A 17,380-nucleotide genomic window follows, 5' to 3' on the forward strand; every position below is an offset into this window, starting at 1 on the left:
CTAAACAAGCTTGCTTGCCCCTGGCTGCACATAGGAAGGATATATGTATATGCACATAGACTGACTGTGTGCCTTATTACAGGCAGGCAGGAAGTACATCATTATGTGTTCTTGCCCTCCATGGCACAAAGGTAGGAAGTCACATACACATAGAGATATAGAGAGAGCGTGGCACAATCCATAGTTTGAGTATCTACAGAGGGATTTGGAATATACACTGTATATGGATGTGAAAGGCTATTATACATGTTTGGGGTAGAAAAATATTTTTTCATTAAAATGTTATTTATCATACCACACATGGATTTTAAAACTGGTATTTTAACTTTTGTACTTTAAGTTTCTATCTGATAAGCATCAGTAAGCAAAAACCTTTTTGTTAGTTTCAGGGTCCTGAGACAAACATGTCTGACAACTCCTGAGTAACACTACCCAGGAACAGGGAAGGCAAGAGGCACCTACCGCATCTCAATCATCATGTCTTCCAGTAATTCTGATGAATCTCTGCTGTAGATCCGGATATAGAACTGACTAGGAGAGATTATATACTCTACGAAGACCCCCACAAGGGTGCTGGTGTCTAATGGAGGAAGTCTGCACAATTTCTTGGCACGTACAGCATCTGGTGGAATGTCATGGTTTGGCACTGACATGCCGATCTGTGACTTGTTTGTTTCTATTTGCTACAGGGAAGGCAGAGAGAGAAAGAAACCAGAAAAAGCCATTAAAGGGACATCTCAAATCCCTCAAACTATTTCACAAATCATCTTTATTACAATCACTGGGCTCAAGCTAAAACTATGATCAGAATGCTTTAGAATGGAGCTATCATTTACAGCCACCATTTAAAACATCCTTCAAGCACTCTATTATGTAAATATTGGGCAAAAAGTTAAGAGTGTTAAGCAAATGTCCCCAACAAAATGAGGAGGCACTGAGGCGGAGTCCGGCAGGTCCTCCTACCTAACACTACCCGCAGTCAACGGAACTTTAAGGATGGATCCGTTCAACTTCCCATCAAAATGTTATGCATCCCTTTCATTACAACATCTCTCTGTCCTCCAGGCCTTCCTTGTGTCCTGAAGAAAACCCAGCAGGCTCTCAAACTGCCCATCCCTCTGAAGAGCCTGCTAGAGTGAGCAGCAACAACTAATCCTTAGCAACAACAAAGTCAGAAACAGATACAAACACAGAAACAAACGTGGGAGGATGTAATGAAGGAGAAAAATTAAATGAACCAAATAAATGGTACCGGGTATCTGCCATCTGTGGCCACTGCCCAGGCTGGGCCAGAGCAGGCTCCTGTAAGCTCTAAAGCCCCGGGCTTTCCAGCCTCAACCCCAAGGCTCAGAAATAGAGAAATCAACAGTGCCATCAGGGAAATTACATTTCAACTACCTGAAAAACTTTAACATCAGGTGTGAGGGAAATGTAAAACAGAAAATGCCGTATAAAAGAACTGGTCTTTTGCAAGGACCGGTGTCCTAGAATTTTGTTTTTCTAAAGAGCACTTGGTTTAAAGCGGCATTCATTCAGTTACTGTGCCTACTACACAATGTAGCACACTGCCCACTCACCAGCTGTAAAGGCTTTACCACCAGGTTAGGCTTCTTGTATATCTTCTGTTCTGGCTCCTTGTGGTTCTTCACAGGGCAATCCCATGTGGTCGTCTTAACTGCTACAGTGGATAGTGAATTTCTAGAGGGACTGGAGGTCCAAGAGTTAGCGTCTGTTTTCTTGTCTGGTTGAACTAAACACGAATTTCTGACTGATGAAAGCGGTCCACCTGAAACAGCCAGAGAGCGGTTACAGGGTGGGACCACTGCCTCTAAGCGGCCCCCATGTGCCAGGCACCAGAGAGACAGACACTGGCAATGGGAATCTGTTCTTGCAGACCTTGTAGATGGAGACACAAGGGACGATGTTCTAAAGGAGAAACAAACTGTAAAATTCTCACACTGGGAAAACAGGAGCTGGTACAACTTCTCAAACTCTGGTGAGTAACTTTCTCAACATCTGTTCTCCAATTTCTTCTTCTAACTAACCAACATATACCCTTTAATATTCCATAATATGATGTCCTAACTCTTAGAGAATTTCTCAACCAACCTTATATTATATTAAAATTTATGCATATCTGAGTACCTGAGGCTGACACATTCTGGACTCCTCAGATCTACCATTAGCCACAGGGGCTCCTGAAGAAACAAACTCACAAACACATTAAGATGTAGGCACAAAAATTAATCATATTTGCCTAGAATGAATGAAGGCTGGAGTTTTGTCCCCTAAATAGCAAAAATAAATTTTAAAAGTTTAAAATACTAATACCATTTTACAACAGTAAAAATGGACACAATCTAAATGTCCACCAACAAGACACTAGTTAAATGAAATAAATATGTAGGGATTGCACAAATGTATAAATGAAAAAATACTAATATGGAAAACAATATGTTAAACATAAAAAGCAAAAACACAATAGATAATAATGCTTTGCATAAGAAAATTATGTTATAATTAAGTATATAATTTGTATAAGAGGTCATGAAATATACTCATTAAAGCCACAAGCATTAGTTACCTCTGTGTTGTGTTGTTTAAAGAGCTTTTGTGGTTAAAAGAAGTTCTATGACTCCAGATCAGATCAGATCAGATCAGATCAGATCAGATCAGATCAGATCAAATCTTCCAAGTCCTATATTCAAAGGATGTGGTATCTTGAGCAGCAGGGGCTTGTCCTGGAGCTCTGTGAGGCAGGCAAACTGGGTTGTTTTGGGTCATCTCTTTGCCTACCCTAACCAACAATGTGGAGGAGGATTCTCATGTCTGGTACTGGGGTTTTAAGCTGCCAAGGGACAGACACAATCAACAGTCCTATGCAGCTGTGACACCCCTGAGCCACAGCAATGACCAGCACAAGGTACCCCTAAAGGGACAATAGTGGCACTCATATCTTGGCAATAAATCAATGACAGAATTGGAAAGGTAGATGTCCATTACAGCCACTTTTAAAAACATACAGAATTCAGTGGTGAATGAAGTCTTGCCTTGCCAACAGAAGGATCTCGGTTCAACCCCTCAGAATCCACATTTAAAAAAAAAAAAAAAAAAAAAAAAAAAAAAACAAAGCCAGGCTTGGGGTGTATGTGCTTGTAATCCCAGGGCTGGAGGAGGAGCAAGGCCAGCAGGATTCCTGGGTCTTCCTGGGCAAATAGTAATCCTATTTCAAAAATAATTAAGTACAGAAAAAGGTGGGCAGTGCCCGAGGAATGCCACCTGGGATTATACTCTGGTTTCCCAGTGTGTGTGTGCGCACACACACACACCTCCCCTATATACATTTTATAAAATAAAAGCACCATAGTGTTCATGCCTTTGCAAAATGTTAGCATTGAGGAGACTGAGCAAAGGATGCACAGAATCTGTTTGCCCAATCATATAGAGTTATCTCAAAACTCTAAGAGAAAGCCAATCTTGGCTAAAATTAAAACAGAAAAACAAAAATATAACGACCTAGATCCAATATGTTTTCCTAAAGTAAATACAGAAATACAGAAATTGAGCAGCAGTGGTGCACGCCAGCAGTTGGGAGGCAGAGGAAGGTGAATCCCTGAGTTCAAGGCCAGCCTGGTCTACAGAGCAAGTTCTAGGACAGCCAGTGCTACACACACACACACACACACACACACACACACACACACACACACACACACACACACAAAACCCTGTCTTGAAAAACCGAGAGAGAGGGAAGAGGGGAGAAGAGGAGAACACTTGGTTTGGAGTTTATTGTAAAATATAAAGGTACATTCCTCATCCATATGTCCTATGTTCTGACTCTCCACATATTTGTAAGAAGCTTTGCTGCATAGCCTGAGAGCATGACATATCAAACAACCAATTCAGAATCATTCCTTCAGAATTACTAACAACTGGACAGTAAAGAAAACAACAGGCCAGACAGATGCTCAGTGGTTAAAGCACTGGCTGCCTTTTCAGAAGGCCGGGTTGACTCCCAGCAACTACGTGTGAGCTCATCACTGCCTGTCACTCCAGTTCCTGAAGTTCTGGCCCCTGCAGGCACTGCACATGCATGGTGCACACAGACACACGTGCAGACAAAACACCCATAAAATAAAAAAATTTTTTTAAAAAAAGAACAAATTGCTAGATGTGGTGGCTCATGCCTAAAATCCCAGCACTCAGGAGGTAGCAACAAGAGACTTCCATGAGTTTAAGATCTGCTGGGTTATACAGTGAGTTCCAGGGCAGCCTGGGCTACATAATAAAAACCTGTCTCAATAAATAAACAAATAAGTAAGTTAAACTGTAAAAATTTAAAACTTTAAACTAATAATACAGGTTAACTTTATTACAATTCTCACTAAAAAGGTCATTATTCAAACATTTTGTGGCGAATATGGGAGGTGTTTGGGTCTTGTGATTCTACTGCTGACTCTTAATGCTTTCTCTAATAAAAAAAAATGGTGTCCGTATGATGCTGTTTAACTCACCAGGCAGCAGAGGCTTCAGGTCAGCGTCAAACACGAGCAAATCTTGCTTTTCTTCACTGAACTCAACTCGGAGAATGTCGCTGAGAGCACCAACAAGCTCTGTCACGTTTAAGAACCCTAATTGTTTTGGTGAAAGTTGCTCTTTGAAAATTAGCTGTCATAAAAAAATGGAAAGACATGAAAACTCTGGATATATTAGGCAAGGCTTTAATCTGGATTTTGTCAACCTACATACTTAAGACCCCATGAAAAGTGTAAAAGCCCGTTTCACTGGCGGCCAACCTAGCCTAGCCATTGACCCGGCAGCCCTAGGGAGACCCTTTCTCAAGACACAAGGTAAAGAGCTGCCAAGGAACAACACTCAAAGCCAACATCGAGGTGCCACATACACATGTGCACACACATCTGTGCTATTTTTTTTTTTTTATTGGTTTTTGGAGACAGGGTTTCTCTGTGTAGCCCTGGCTGTCCTGGAACTCGCTCTGTAGACCAGGCTGGCCTCGAACTCAGAAATCTGCCTGCCTCTGCCTCCCAAGTGCTAGGATTAAAGGCGTGCGCCACCACTGCCCAGCCTCTGTGCTATTCTTGATACCAACAGTTCTCTCCTGCCTAGGCTTTAAGAACGTGCAGGCTTGCTTCTTAACTAAATGCCTTCCGTGACAGCTCTGTAAAGGACGGGCCACTCAGAGTAGCACAGCTGTGGCACACAGTGTGTGACATGATGCTCCAATACCACACTAGTTCTTTATGACTCCTCTCACAGAACAGTCATCCACGTTGGGGTCCAGGATCAGGCAGATCATCATTCACAAGGTCATATTTACAGCCGCCCATCAGCGCAGCACAGGAAACAGCTGGCAGAGGGCAGGGCGGTAGGGAATTACGATTCCTATTTCTACTTCCTCAGATGGTACATGTTAAAGCTTCTCTTTACGTTCACCAGTCTCTAGTAGTTTCTCAGATAATTGTGTTATATTAACTGTGAAAACAATTTAGCTGGACATAGGATGAGCAGGATTAAAATACAAAGGAATTAGTGTTTGTTCTTTAGAATTTTTTAAATTGTGTCTGCATACGGGTACATGCACAAGTGTGGGTCCCCTGAGAAGCCAGAGGTGTTGGATCCTCTAGAGCTGGTGGTACAGACCACTGGGAGCCACCTGACACAGGTGCTGAAAATTGAACTCTGGTCCTCTGAGCCATCTCTCCAGACCCCACACCAATCACTTTTAACAGTGTATTCCACAGATCCAGATAAGTACTCAGCAAGAGGAAGAAGAGGAGAAACTAAATGATTGGGGTTCTCAAAGTCATATATATGAAATTCTGAAAGAAAAAAGCAATTGTAAAAACCAAATTACGGTGAAAACACTCACAAATTAAAAAAAAAAAATCAAGTTTCTGCTCACCCGAAATGTTACCTAGTGTCAGTCACCTAGAGACCTCCTCCCTAGAAACAACTATTAACAATTTTTGTATAATTTTGAGGAATTTGTCAAAACTCAAGTGGGCTTCGATATAAGATTATATAAGCTTTACATTTTGCTTTTTCAGTTACTATAAAGGTAATTCCACATTACTATATGAAACACAGCTCAGATATAGTCTATGATTAACTGGATTTCTGCTCTACTGGTCCCCAACAACACGCAGTAAGGAGGCTGGCATGGTTCTACTCCCATGCCCCTCCCTCCCTCCCTTCTTTCCCTCCTTCCCTCCCTCCTTCCTTCCTCCATTCCTTCCTTCCTTCCCTCCCTCCTTCCTTCCTTCCCTCCCTCCTTCCTTCCTTCTTTCCTTCTTCCTTCCCTCCTTCCTTCTTCCTTCCCTCCTTCCTTCCCTCCCTCCCTCCTTCCTTCCTTCCCAGAGCTCCATCCACTCACTCCACAATCTGCCCTCATATTTATTTTGGGTTATTATGTTAACTACATAAAATAATTTGGGAAAAAGTCTATCTTACTCTTTCCTTACCTTCATTGTCTGCAATTTTTTCTATTGTCAAGTTTTTAAAAAAAACAAAAAACAAAAAAACAAAAAAAAAAAAACAACTTTCTGAAACTTTAACACATGAGAACTATATTTGCATAAGCAGCATATAGTTGGGTCTTGTTTCTCATCCTGCATCACAGGCTGTGTCACAGGGTGTCTTCTTCTTTGTTATGTTTTTTGAGACAGGGTTTCTCTGTATGCCCTGGCTGTCCTGGAACTCACTCTATAGAACAAGTTGAACTCAAACTCACAGAGCTATTCCTGCCTCCCGCTCCTGAGAGCTGGGATTAAAGGAATGTGCCACCACCACCAGGCTCACAGGCTGTCTTAATTACAGCAGTTAGTCCATTTATGTTGATTTAGAGCTACCATGCTCCATAAGTCGACCCCATATATATCCTGTTCCCCCTCCCACCTTTTTAAAGTTCAGATATATCTTCCCATCCATATCTTCCCACCCATATCTTCCCATCTGTATTTTCCCATCCCTATCTTCCCATCTGTATCTTGCATTCCATATCTTGTTCCTCTGTTTTCTTTGCCCACCTTCCCAAGTTTACTGCATGCATTTATGCATTTATACAAATAGTTTTATTTGTTGGCTTTATGGCTATCATTCATCTTTAATGATTGTTCTGGGTATTATAATATACACCCTTAACTACTTAGTGTTACTTTCCAAGTCACAGAAAGTATAACAATTTGCACTTTGTACATCAGCTTTGTGTTACAAACCCACCTAGAGGCCATCAATTTAGCTTTAGACAGTAGCATGTTTTAACTGGTAAAAGCAAGTAGTCTTTCAGACACAGCTACGTGTTTACTTCATCCTTTGTTCTTCAGCCCTTCGTGAAGACTCAAGTTCTAATCTGGCATCATTTCCATTAGCTTAAACTATATTATTTATTTTTTTCTTACCATGGAGTCTATTTATACTTCTCTATTTTTTGATTATCTTAAGTGTTTTTATAGTACCTTCATTCTTAGTATCATTACTGGATATAAAATCAAAAATGTATATGAGGGGTTCTATTTTTCCACATCTCTTCTTGGTACTATCACATTAAAAATATGTTAATCATTATTTCAATGATGTTATAATAGTAAGTAGTAAAAGCATTCTTCCTATTCATAGCCAGATATTTGTTACTAGCCATATTCTTAACTAGCCTTATCATAATAAAGAAAAAGTGACTAAACCATAAAACAAGATGGTTTAAGTATTAATAGCACAGACCTAGAGGATCCAGGCAAATGGCAAAATTTGTCTATCATAAGAAAAATAAGCAATGCAAAGAGTAAGAAAACACCTACCTCAAACTCTCCAAGCAGTTTAGAAATAAACAAACCTTGTGGAAACTTAGATACGACCTAATCAACAGAAATGAAACAAAGATATAATCAAAAGATTTAGAGCCACATAATAATCCTTAGTTTAACAAATGAATACTTTTATTTTTATCTTTTTTTTTGTTTGTTTATCAATGAATACATTTCCTCTATTTTTGGTGCTATATTGTGAACATCCTTGAGCAAACAATGGTCAGACACTTGTTCAAGTTTCAAAAACAAGAGAAGGCTGCCCCAGTGTATTGGTTTCTGCTGCCCGAGTGTGTTGGTTTTTGCCTGTCTCCCACCAAAGTCACAGCACCTAGACTGGGATAATTCAGGGCAGAGGAGCTATGCTGACATTTCCTTACTCAGATCAGGACCAAAATCCTCAAGGCAGACACTGGCCCACACATTACATAACAGCCAAGGGGTTTCCATATGTGAATAATACAAAACAATAAAACCGGCCAACCATACAAATGTGTAAACCAGTACTAAGGACATAAAAAAAGCAGCTAATATAAAATGTTATTATTTAAAATGTTGCTGGGGGTAAAGCTGTTTGCAGAAGTGTCCATTTATGCAATTCTTTCTATGGAGTGAATTTTATCCTCAAGAAATCAAATGTCTAGTGCCTCTGATGGCAACTTGGATTACATAAATGTGCAAGAGACTTCCCTGCAGGATTTTTTTTAATAGCCAAGGTCCAAGTCAGTCCACCTTTAGCCCCTCCCAGATCCTCCCAGGTGAGACATGGAGCAGAAACACTTTGGACCACACTAACCATGTGCAATAGCATTACGTCTGCAGGACAGAAAACTGAACTGGAAAGATCTTCAACTGTCTGCCAACAATGATTTGTTGGGCAAGGAAGGAAAAAGAGGGAAGAGGACATTTATTGGAAGAACCATTTTCTAAACAATTTTACATCAGAAACTTCAGTATATGTTTATTACTTTTTTATATAAAAACTGGTGTTCATATCTCAGTATTTTAGAAACAATAAGGTATAAATACAAAACTAATAATCACTGTAGGCAATTAAATCAAACCACATATGAAAACCAATTATTTTTGTTTCCAAGAAAAGGAAAATACTTACAAATTTTATCTTGCGCTTTAGGTCTGGATCAACAGTCCCTCCAGGTCCAATTTGTGCAATTACGGATTTGAATGTGCTTTCCAACTGTGAATAAAAGAAACAAAACGTGTTTCAGTCAGATGGGCCAAATCCCGCTCCGTGGTTAAGAGCACTCATTGCTCTTGCAGAGGACCTCAGCTCAGTTCCCAGCCTTTGACCTCTGTGGGCATCTGCATTCACAGGAATATACTCACACATAGACACAAGTTATATGTATATGCACATAGTATATGTATACACATAATGAAGTAATTTAAAAAATTTAAGTAGCACTGGAAAATTTTTAAATTGGATATTTTATTTATTTACATTTCAAATGTTATCCCCTTTCCCAGTTTCCCCTCTACAAACCCCCATCCCATCCCACACTGAGACGCTTTATATTGTATCACATATGTAAATGAAATTTGTATGAAACTAGATACTGAGGAATATTCTGAGATGAAAAGCATTATCTACAATAGGTTCTACAGTCTCCAAATAGTCCAAAAGTCTTGGATACTTTTGTCCAGAAAGGATACTTGCCATTCATTTTCGGAAGTTTCTTAGTATTACTAAATACTTAGTGACTGACTAATGCCTGAAAGACACAGGCTGATAGAAGGTTCCTGAAACGGAGGAAGGGGTGTGAGATAGAGCACAAGTGAAATGAATGGCCTTTTAAAAGAGCAGCAGGGGGAAGTTCCTTTATGTAATATAAGCAAAGGATGAAAGAAATGGTGGGGGTGGGGTCATCAGTGGTGGAGACTCAGTAACAGCTCTGGGAATTTGGATGCAAAGTCCTCTCCTAAAAGCATAGGTGAGGAGGAGGGTGGGCAGATATTTGAGAACCTGAATTTGGGAAATGGAGAGTCACTGAGGAAGTTACCCGTCATTAACCTCAGATGCGCGCGCGCGCGCGCACGCACACACACACACACACACACACAAACTGTTCACCTAGAGGCATCAGTAGATAAACCTGGATTGGTAGATGGAAGTTGTATTATAAAACACCTTAACCTCCAAGCAAAGAAGTTTCCCTTGGTTACATAAAAAAGATACCAGAGCCTTGTAGGATTGAAGGGTAGGCAATCTCTGGGAAATGATGGCTCATGCTAATCTTTTCTGAATTTAAAAAACAAAGATTTAATAAACATGTTGGTCAGCTTAGCTACAAAAATGAATCCACAGGTTAGTCTCTGGACTGTCTAGCAGAAAAAAATGCCAAGAGAAATAAAAACAGGGCTAGCAAGGTGGCTGAGCAGGGAAAGATGCTTGCTGCAAATCCTGACCACCGAGTTCATTCCCTGTAATACCTGTGGTGAGGACTTGACTGGTAAGAAAGAAAGGAAGAAGTGGTGGTGCACGCCTTTAATCCCAGCACTTGGGAGGCAGAGGCAGGTGGATTTCTTTTTTTTGTTTTTTTTGTTTTTTGTTTTTTGTTTTTTGTTTTTTGTTTTTCGAGGCAGGGTTTCTCTGTGTAGCCTTGGCTGTCCTGGAACTCACTTGGTAGACCAGGCTGGCCTCCAACTCAGAAATCCGCCTGCCTCTGCCTCCCAAGCGCTGGGATTAAAGGCGTGCGCCACCACCGCCCGGTGGCAGGTGGATTTCTTAGTTTGAGGCCAGCCTGGTCTACAGAGTGAGTTCCAGGACAGCCAGGACTATACAGAGAAACCCTGTCTTGAAAAACAAACAAAGAAAGAAAGAAAGAAAGAAAGAAAGAAAGAAAGAAAGAAAGAAAGAAAGAGGAATAAATGATGGACCACTTTCAAGATTTTATCAAACTATCTCCCCAGGGCTTCATCTCTAAAAGACTGTTTTAACACAAGCATTTTTGGGGAAATATATAGCAATTCAGTCCACAGCAGCTACTGTACTATTCAAATAACTTTGTTAAACTTGGCAATGAAAAGTTTACAACACTGACAGCCCAATAAACAACTGTAATATAAAAGATCAGTGACTCTGAAGGCAGCCAGAGAAAATATTCAAAATGAAACACAATGGGGGGGTTGTAGAGGGGGAATGGGGATGGTTAGGTTTAAAAGAAAGACTAACAAAAGAATGGAAACCCAGTGACCTGTAAAACAAAACAAAAACAAAGAAAAACCCAGCAAGCCCTGGACCAGTGCAGGTAAAGCACAAGTCAGTTACTGTGACGGGCGGACTGGCTTCTGAGTGCTGTGGGAATGCCACACATGCCTGCAGCCAGAAGAGGCTCACGCTGACCAAAAGAAAAAAGAAAAAAGTGATGAAACTGAAAGGTAAAGCAGACAAGTTCACAGTTATGTTTTAAGATTTCAATACCCCTCCCTCAGTAATTCATGAAAAAGCCAGAAAACCAGTGAAAACTTAGAAATTCTGAATGATGCTGGTTAAATTGACTTGGCCGGCACAGAACGCTCTACTCAAATATAGTAATGCCTTCTTTGGAATTATAAAACATCTACCAAAAGAAGCATAGGGCTATATAGTAAGTTTCATTAATTTTGTAAGAAATGAAACCTAAGTTTTCTGACTATAATAGAATTAAAGTACAACAGAAATACCAATTTCTGGGGGAAAAAAACGCAATTGTTTAAAAAATTAAACAGCACTATCCATTGAGACAAAACAGAAACCACGACAGACTCAGAAAACATTTCACAGGAGGAAGAACAAAAATACATCAAATTTATGAGATGTCATTAAAGCAATATTAGAAAAAAGTCCTGGCCTTAGATGTTTCACTAGGAAAGGGCAGAATCAATTATCAAGCGTAGGAAGAAACGGGGGCTGGAGAACCCTGATCAAGAGCACTGCTGCTCTTACAGAGAACGAGGCTCAGCTCCCAGCAGCCACATGGAGGCTCACAATCATTGCAATTCCAGTTCCAGGGGATCTGTACCTCCCTCTTCTCTTTGAATCCCTCCCCAGCATCAAGCATGTATGTGGTGCACATATATACATGCAGGCAAAACACTCATACATACAAACTAAAAATTAAAAATTTAAAAAAAAAAAAGAGTCAAAGAAACCAATCCAAAGTAACAGGAAATAACAGAAAGAAGAAAAATCAACAAAGCCCAAAAGCTGGACCTTTTTAACAGGACAGGATTGGGATGTGTTTAAGGATGCCTGTCTGGCAGACTGCACTGCCGTAACTGCTGCCCTTACTCAGAAAACGTCAATTCATACCTGGCATACTGGACAAAAAGTAGTGTGAAACTGGTAATAACTCTAACTATATAATTTAAATCTCAAAAACTTTAGAAAAAATGTAGAAGAAATTGTTGTTATTTTACATTGAATAGAGACCTATTAGATAAACAGGAACCAATAAGAGAAATCTCTGAGAAAATTAGACTGCCAGAATCAAGGACTTCAATTTTACAAAAGACCAGATTAAGAGGAAAAGTGGGGCTGGAGAAAAAGTTCAGTGATTTCCAGAATTTGCTCCTGCAGAAGTCCCAGGTTCATTTCCCAGCATCCACCTGCTGGCTCACAACCATTTGTTAGCTGCAGTTACAGACTGGGTGTCCTCTCTGGATGCTATAGCCACCAGGCATGGTCATGGTACACATCCATACATACATTCAAAACACTCATGCACATAGAATAAAATAAATAAATATAAAAAAATAGAGTCAAACCATAAACCAGGAGAAAAAAGTCTGCATTTTTTAAATGTAAAAGACACACCCAGAATGTACTGAATTCTTCCTTTTCAATAAAATGACAAAAGCAAATTTTGTAAGGACCAAATACTCTGATATTCCAAAGACAATATACAAATGCCAACTATGTACACAAAAAGATACCTAACATGGTTATTAGACATATTCTCCAGGGTAAAATCAAATAACATAATTCTAAACAGAAGCTGGAACTGGAGGTACAGACAAGAAGGTATCTACCAAAAAATACCAGAAGCTGATAAAACTGCTGCCTCTCACATCTAAATCCCTATAACCAGACAAGAAGCTTAGTCACATCTATGATCAATGAATGGATTAAAAAAAACTTTTGTTTTTATTGTTTTATGTATATAGGTGGATGTTTGCACATATGTCTATGGCTTGGTGTCAGGAGAGGCCAGAAGAGGACATCAGATCCCCTGGAACTGGAGTTCCAGAGGACTGTGAGCCACCACGTGCTGGGAATTGAGCCCAGGTCCAGGTCCTCTGCAAGAGCAGCCAGTGCCTTTAATGACTGCACCCACTCTCTAGCCTCAGGTTTCAACTGTTCCAAGATCAGCTTTCCCATTGGGTCTAAGTCATAACACTGCTCAACTTGAAAACATAGTTTTGGTATTTCTCTATCCCTGAACTCGGGCACCTTACCTGGTTTAATTTTTCAGTGTGGTTCAGCCTTGAAGTCTCCACTGCGTTAAACGTGGGTATCTTCTCCATGCTCAGAACTTGCTTCGGGGGCTCCATATTTGAAGTGGGTTGTGGAAAGCGTGTCTTCGTTACTGGGAATCCTGTAGAATATGACCCCTGTTGTTTCATTCTAAATGGCTGAGTAAAAATTTTACCTTTTGTTAAGAAAGAAGAAGAAACAGTGAAAAAGTCATTTCCCAGGAGTTTTACAGAAAAAGACTACTGTATACTAACTGCTCTCAGTTTAGAAGGGGAAATGAATATATTCAATAAAACTTATATACTATGTGATTAGTCATTCTTTAAAAAAAAATACTAGGAAACTGTTACTGAAAAGATTGTTGCTCTCTAAAATTCCATATAAGGTCACCTGACTGTAACTGAGAAGTAGCATTTTATAGACAAAAACCTTAAAAACTGCATTTCATTTCAAAGACCAAGAGTGCCCGACTAAACAACCTGCATGGAGCTCTGCTACCCACGGTAGGTGTGAAGAAAAGCCAGCGGGACATGGCACAGGGACACCTAAGTTCTCTCTTGGGAGCTGTGTTCCACAGTACCTGGATCCCCTGGAAATCATCATGGTCTAGTGTTTCCTTTACCCCAAACATCAAGTTTACTAAATACATCAATTGCTTCTGAGATATCTGAAGATATGGGAAATGAGCCATGAACGGGAAATGTGAGCGAGCCCATCACTGGGAAGAATACCTACTCCAGCATTCAATAAAGATTGGCAAACTACTTTACAAAATAAGTTTTCTGTTTGTTTTCTTCTTCCAGTGCTGAAATAACACACCCAGGGCCTTGCACACGCTAGGCAAGGGCCCTAGCAGTGGGCTGGTTACACACCCAGCCCTTCTGTAAGCTCCATAGCACAGCTGAGCCCTGGAAGAACACTGAAAGGGTTGAGAGGCCTCTCATAGCGCGCACTGGCATCCAGAGCCGTCTCTGAACACAACACATCCTCATATCTTTACAGAACTACCTCACCCACGGGCTCAAACACTGCCTTGCAAACTCATGACACATTCTTGTGACTCACCTACTGTAATCTACAGGCAGACTTTGGAGAAAAAGGTCAGCTAAACAGACATAAAATTCTCTCAAACAAGCTGCCCTTCCCTGAGTAGCGTATCCATTCTGTCCAGGGTCTAGGGTGATAACCACTTTAGCCTCGAGCCTCATCTACAACACAGTATGAACTTACTAAATGCCAGGCTCTCCTCTGCCCGTCTCCTGTAAGGCCCCTCACTACGACTCCAAATCCCACGTATTCTATCTACAGCAGAGGTCCGGACCAAGACTTACACAGACTAACTACCTTGCCTCTGATTATTTAACTTGCAAGTAGCAGACAGGATTTGACTGTAACAAACTCACGGGGTTTAACCCTTCAATCCCTTTCTAGAGCTGCTCTAACAGTCACCCACAGCACAATCATTTTTAAAGATATTTTTTGTGTGGTGTGTGTTTTGCCTGAATATATGTCTGTGTAACACATACATGCCTGGTGCCCACCTAGGCCAGAAGAGGGGGTCAGATCCTCTCGAACTGGAGTTATAGGTAACTGTGAGCTACCCTGTGGGTGCTGGGAACTGAGTTCCCCGGGAGAGTGGCCATCTCCCCAGCCCCACAATTATTGTTTCTAATTTAAAAGTATTTGAGAATTTTATACATGAGTGGTGTATTTATATCATTTCTAATTCTGTTTGCCCTCCAACTCTTCCCATGTCCCCCAACTCTCTCTCAAATTTGTGACCTCTTCAATTACTGTTCATTCACACACACACACACACACACACACACCCCTCCTGCTCAGTTCATCTGGTGTTGCTCATATGTAAATATATTTAGGGCTGACTGCTTGGGACTAGAAAACCCATCACAGGGCTCATCCTTGGAGAAGACAGATTCGCTTTCCGCAGCCATTAACTGCCTATAGCTGTTCACCTTGGCGTAGATGGAGCCTTCTGAGACATCCCCAGCAGGCTGACCGATCAATTGCTGTTGTCTTTGTGCAGGGTCTTGTTTAGGTAACCACATTTTCGAGAGTTTGTGGGCATGACACAATTAAGGCAGACAAGCTTACCTGCTGGCCAGACTCTCTGCTTTTCCTCTGATAGACTCTTTTTTAGTGTCAACAGAGAACCTGCTCTGGTCTGCTCTACAGAAATGACATCCGAAGCTGCATTCAGCACTTCAAACATAGAGAGGAATCCATACTGCATATACTGAAATGATCGTCCAAAACGCTTGGCAAATGCCTTTTCAAAGTCAGAAAGGAGAACAGGAGACAATGCCAAAAGGTCTTTCAACTCACTCTTCACTACGGCTGGAAGAATAGGGGGCACCCTTCCACGGTAAGGCACCCGGCCAGAGCAAACGCTGGTTCTTCCCTTTTGCATGGAGTTCCGGACCTTATGGCTCCTTCTCTGCTTCGCAACCAAACTAGCTATTCCTTTGGTGGATTCATCTGGAATGGCTAAGGAGATATGGGGGTGGTGGAGAAATCACTTTCAGGTAAAATACACACTCCATTTACCCTTTGTATCTGCAATTACACAGGCAGTTTTTAACTCTCCAAAGAGCTGTTTATGTAGCTGACACAAAGCTCTTGGTTTCGCCATTTCTTACATTCTGACTAATAGCTTCCTAACTCCTCTACCAGCTGGAAAATGTGCTATTACTGCTCCTTAGTGACTGAAAGAGTCGTGACTCTTGAGTTGAAGAAACTTGCCCATCATGACTTCTTTTGTGCTTAATGAAATTTAAAATGAATCTTTGGAACTTAAAAATCAGTGATCTGAAACTGTGCAAATGTAGTTTTGTGAATATCCATTCTTCTGGAGAATGGGGATTTGGGAAGTTGTTTTGGTTTTCCTTTGCTCTCACTTGCCCTGCAACCTCAAAGGCACCCATGACCCACCACCCCAGTTAAGATCCACTGCCCTGGGATACAGGATAACTGAAGAGCTAGGGCAGTTCTTTACTGAGTAGCACATTTTAATTATAAAGGGTCATATAGACCCTCCAAAGTCTTAAACATACCTTTCAATATTACAGTACCATCCCCACAGGGGCACACGCTGACCACATCAGGCATATCCAACACCAGTTCCATAGTGGACCGATATCCAAGGATTCGGAGGGGTAGATGGTTGCCAACCATCAAAAGGTACTCCTTTTCCAACTGTTGTGGAGTCAAACCATCTTTAGTGGAAATAAGAAGGGACCTTATCTCTTTCCTCAGACAGTCCTGTATACGCTCTTGTTCAGACATTGTGCTATAGGATTTAAGGGGGGGAAAATGCTCTTGAGAGTGGTTAAATCATGGCACCACAAAACCCAAAAGCAAGCAAGCAAGCAAGCAAGCAAGCAAACAAACAAAAAACCCTTTAACGACCAGCCATGGAATATAAAAACTCAGATGTGAGTTTTATAGGCGATAAGGCTGAAGCAATACCCTGAATGTTCCAAGGCACGTGCACCACAAGCCCTCACTCACTACAAACTCCAAAGCTCAGCTTGTAGGGATGAGCCCTCCCAATCCTTGCGGCTGGCTGGTGATAAGTCCCAACTGGGCCCAGCTGATGAGGATGCTTAAAGGGCGATCTCAAGCTCATTAGAGGCTGTCATTCCCCACTGCAGCTCAGTATCAGATTGAATCTCTCAGACACTCTTTGGGAACCAAGGGTATTTAGGTCGCAGTGCAGGAGCGACCAGGAAGAAGTGTGAACCGATCGCAGGCCGCCCAGTTGCCTCGCTCGGGCTCGAGAAGGGGCGGGGGTCCCCTCCCTCGGCCCGGTCCTCCGGTCTGCCCCGTGCTCTTCCCGTGACCTGAGTCGGGAAATCGTGCTGAGGACGGAGGTGGCGGTGGCGCATCCCTCTGCGGCCTGCCTCTACCTGGCTACAGCTCGCCCGCCTCGCTCCCTCGCACCCGCACTGCCGTTGCGCGCCGCCCAAGTCCGGGGCGCTCCTGAAGGGCCGCGGAGAAGCGGAGCCGGCGAGGGTCTCGTGCGCCTGCGCACCGCGGGCCGTCCGATCCCGTGCGCCACGTT

At 41.7% G+C, this 17,380-nt stretch overlaps 1 protein-coding gene across 6 annotated transcripts in view; it reads right to left on the minus strand.

The window, feature by feature from the left end:
• Window positions 1–17,380, minus strand: part of Tdrd5 (tudor domain containing 5) — a 54,137-nt gene extending 36,757 nt beyond the window's left edge. Inside the window, exons 1-9 of one of the 6 annotated variants that reach the window (XM_076941390.1) lie at window positions 17,226–17,380; window positions 16,371–16,606; window positions 15,643–15,804; window positions 13,281–13,474; window positions 8,938–9,021; window positions 7,818–7,874; window positions 4,518–4,671; window positions 1,578–1,786; window positions 463–683 (exon numbers count right to left, since the gene is read on the minus strand). In XM_076941390.1, the coding sequence (XP_076797505.1) occupies window positions 463–683; window positions 1,578–1,786; window positions 4,518–4,671; window positions 7,818–7,874; window positions 8,938–9,021; window positions 13,281–13,474; window positions 15,643–15,804; window positions 16,371–16,602 (1,313 nt within the window). In that variant the 5' untranslated portion in view covers window positions 16,603–16,606; window positions 17,226–17,380. Of the gene's footprint in view, window positions 1–462; window positions 684–1,577; window positions 1,787–4,517; window positions 4,672–7,817; window positions 7,875–8,937; window positions 9,022–13,280; window positions 13,475–15,411; window positions 15,805–16,370; window positions 16,607–17,225 lie in introns of all 6 variants that reach the window. The other 5 variants (XM_034513086.2, XM_076941392.1, XM_076941391.1 and 2 more) reach the window with 5 other exon arrangements.

The sequence above is a fragment of the Arvicanthis niloticus genome, chromosome 10, assembly GCF_011762505.2.
Source record: "Arvicanthis niloticus isolate mArvNil1 chromosome 10, mArvNil1.pat.X, whole genome shotgun sequence".
Lineage (NCBI taxonomy): Eukaryota > Metazoa > Chordata > Mammalia > Rodentia > Muridae > Arvicanthis > Arvicanthis niloticus.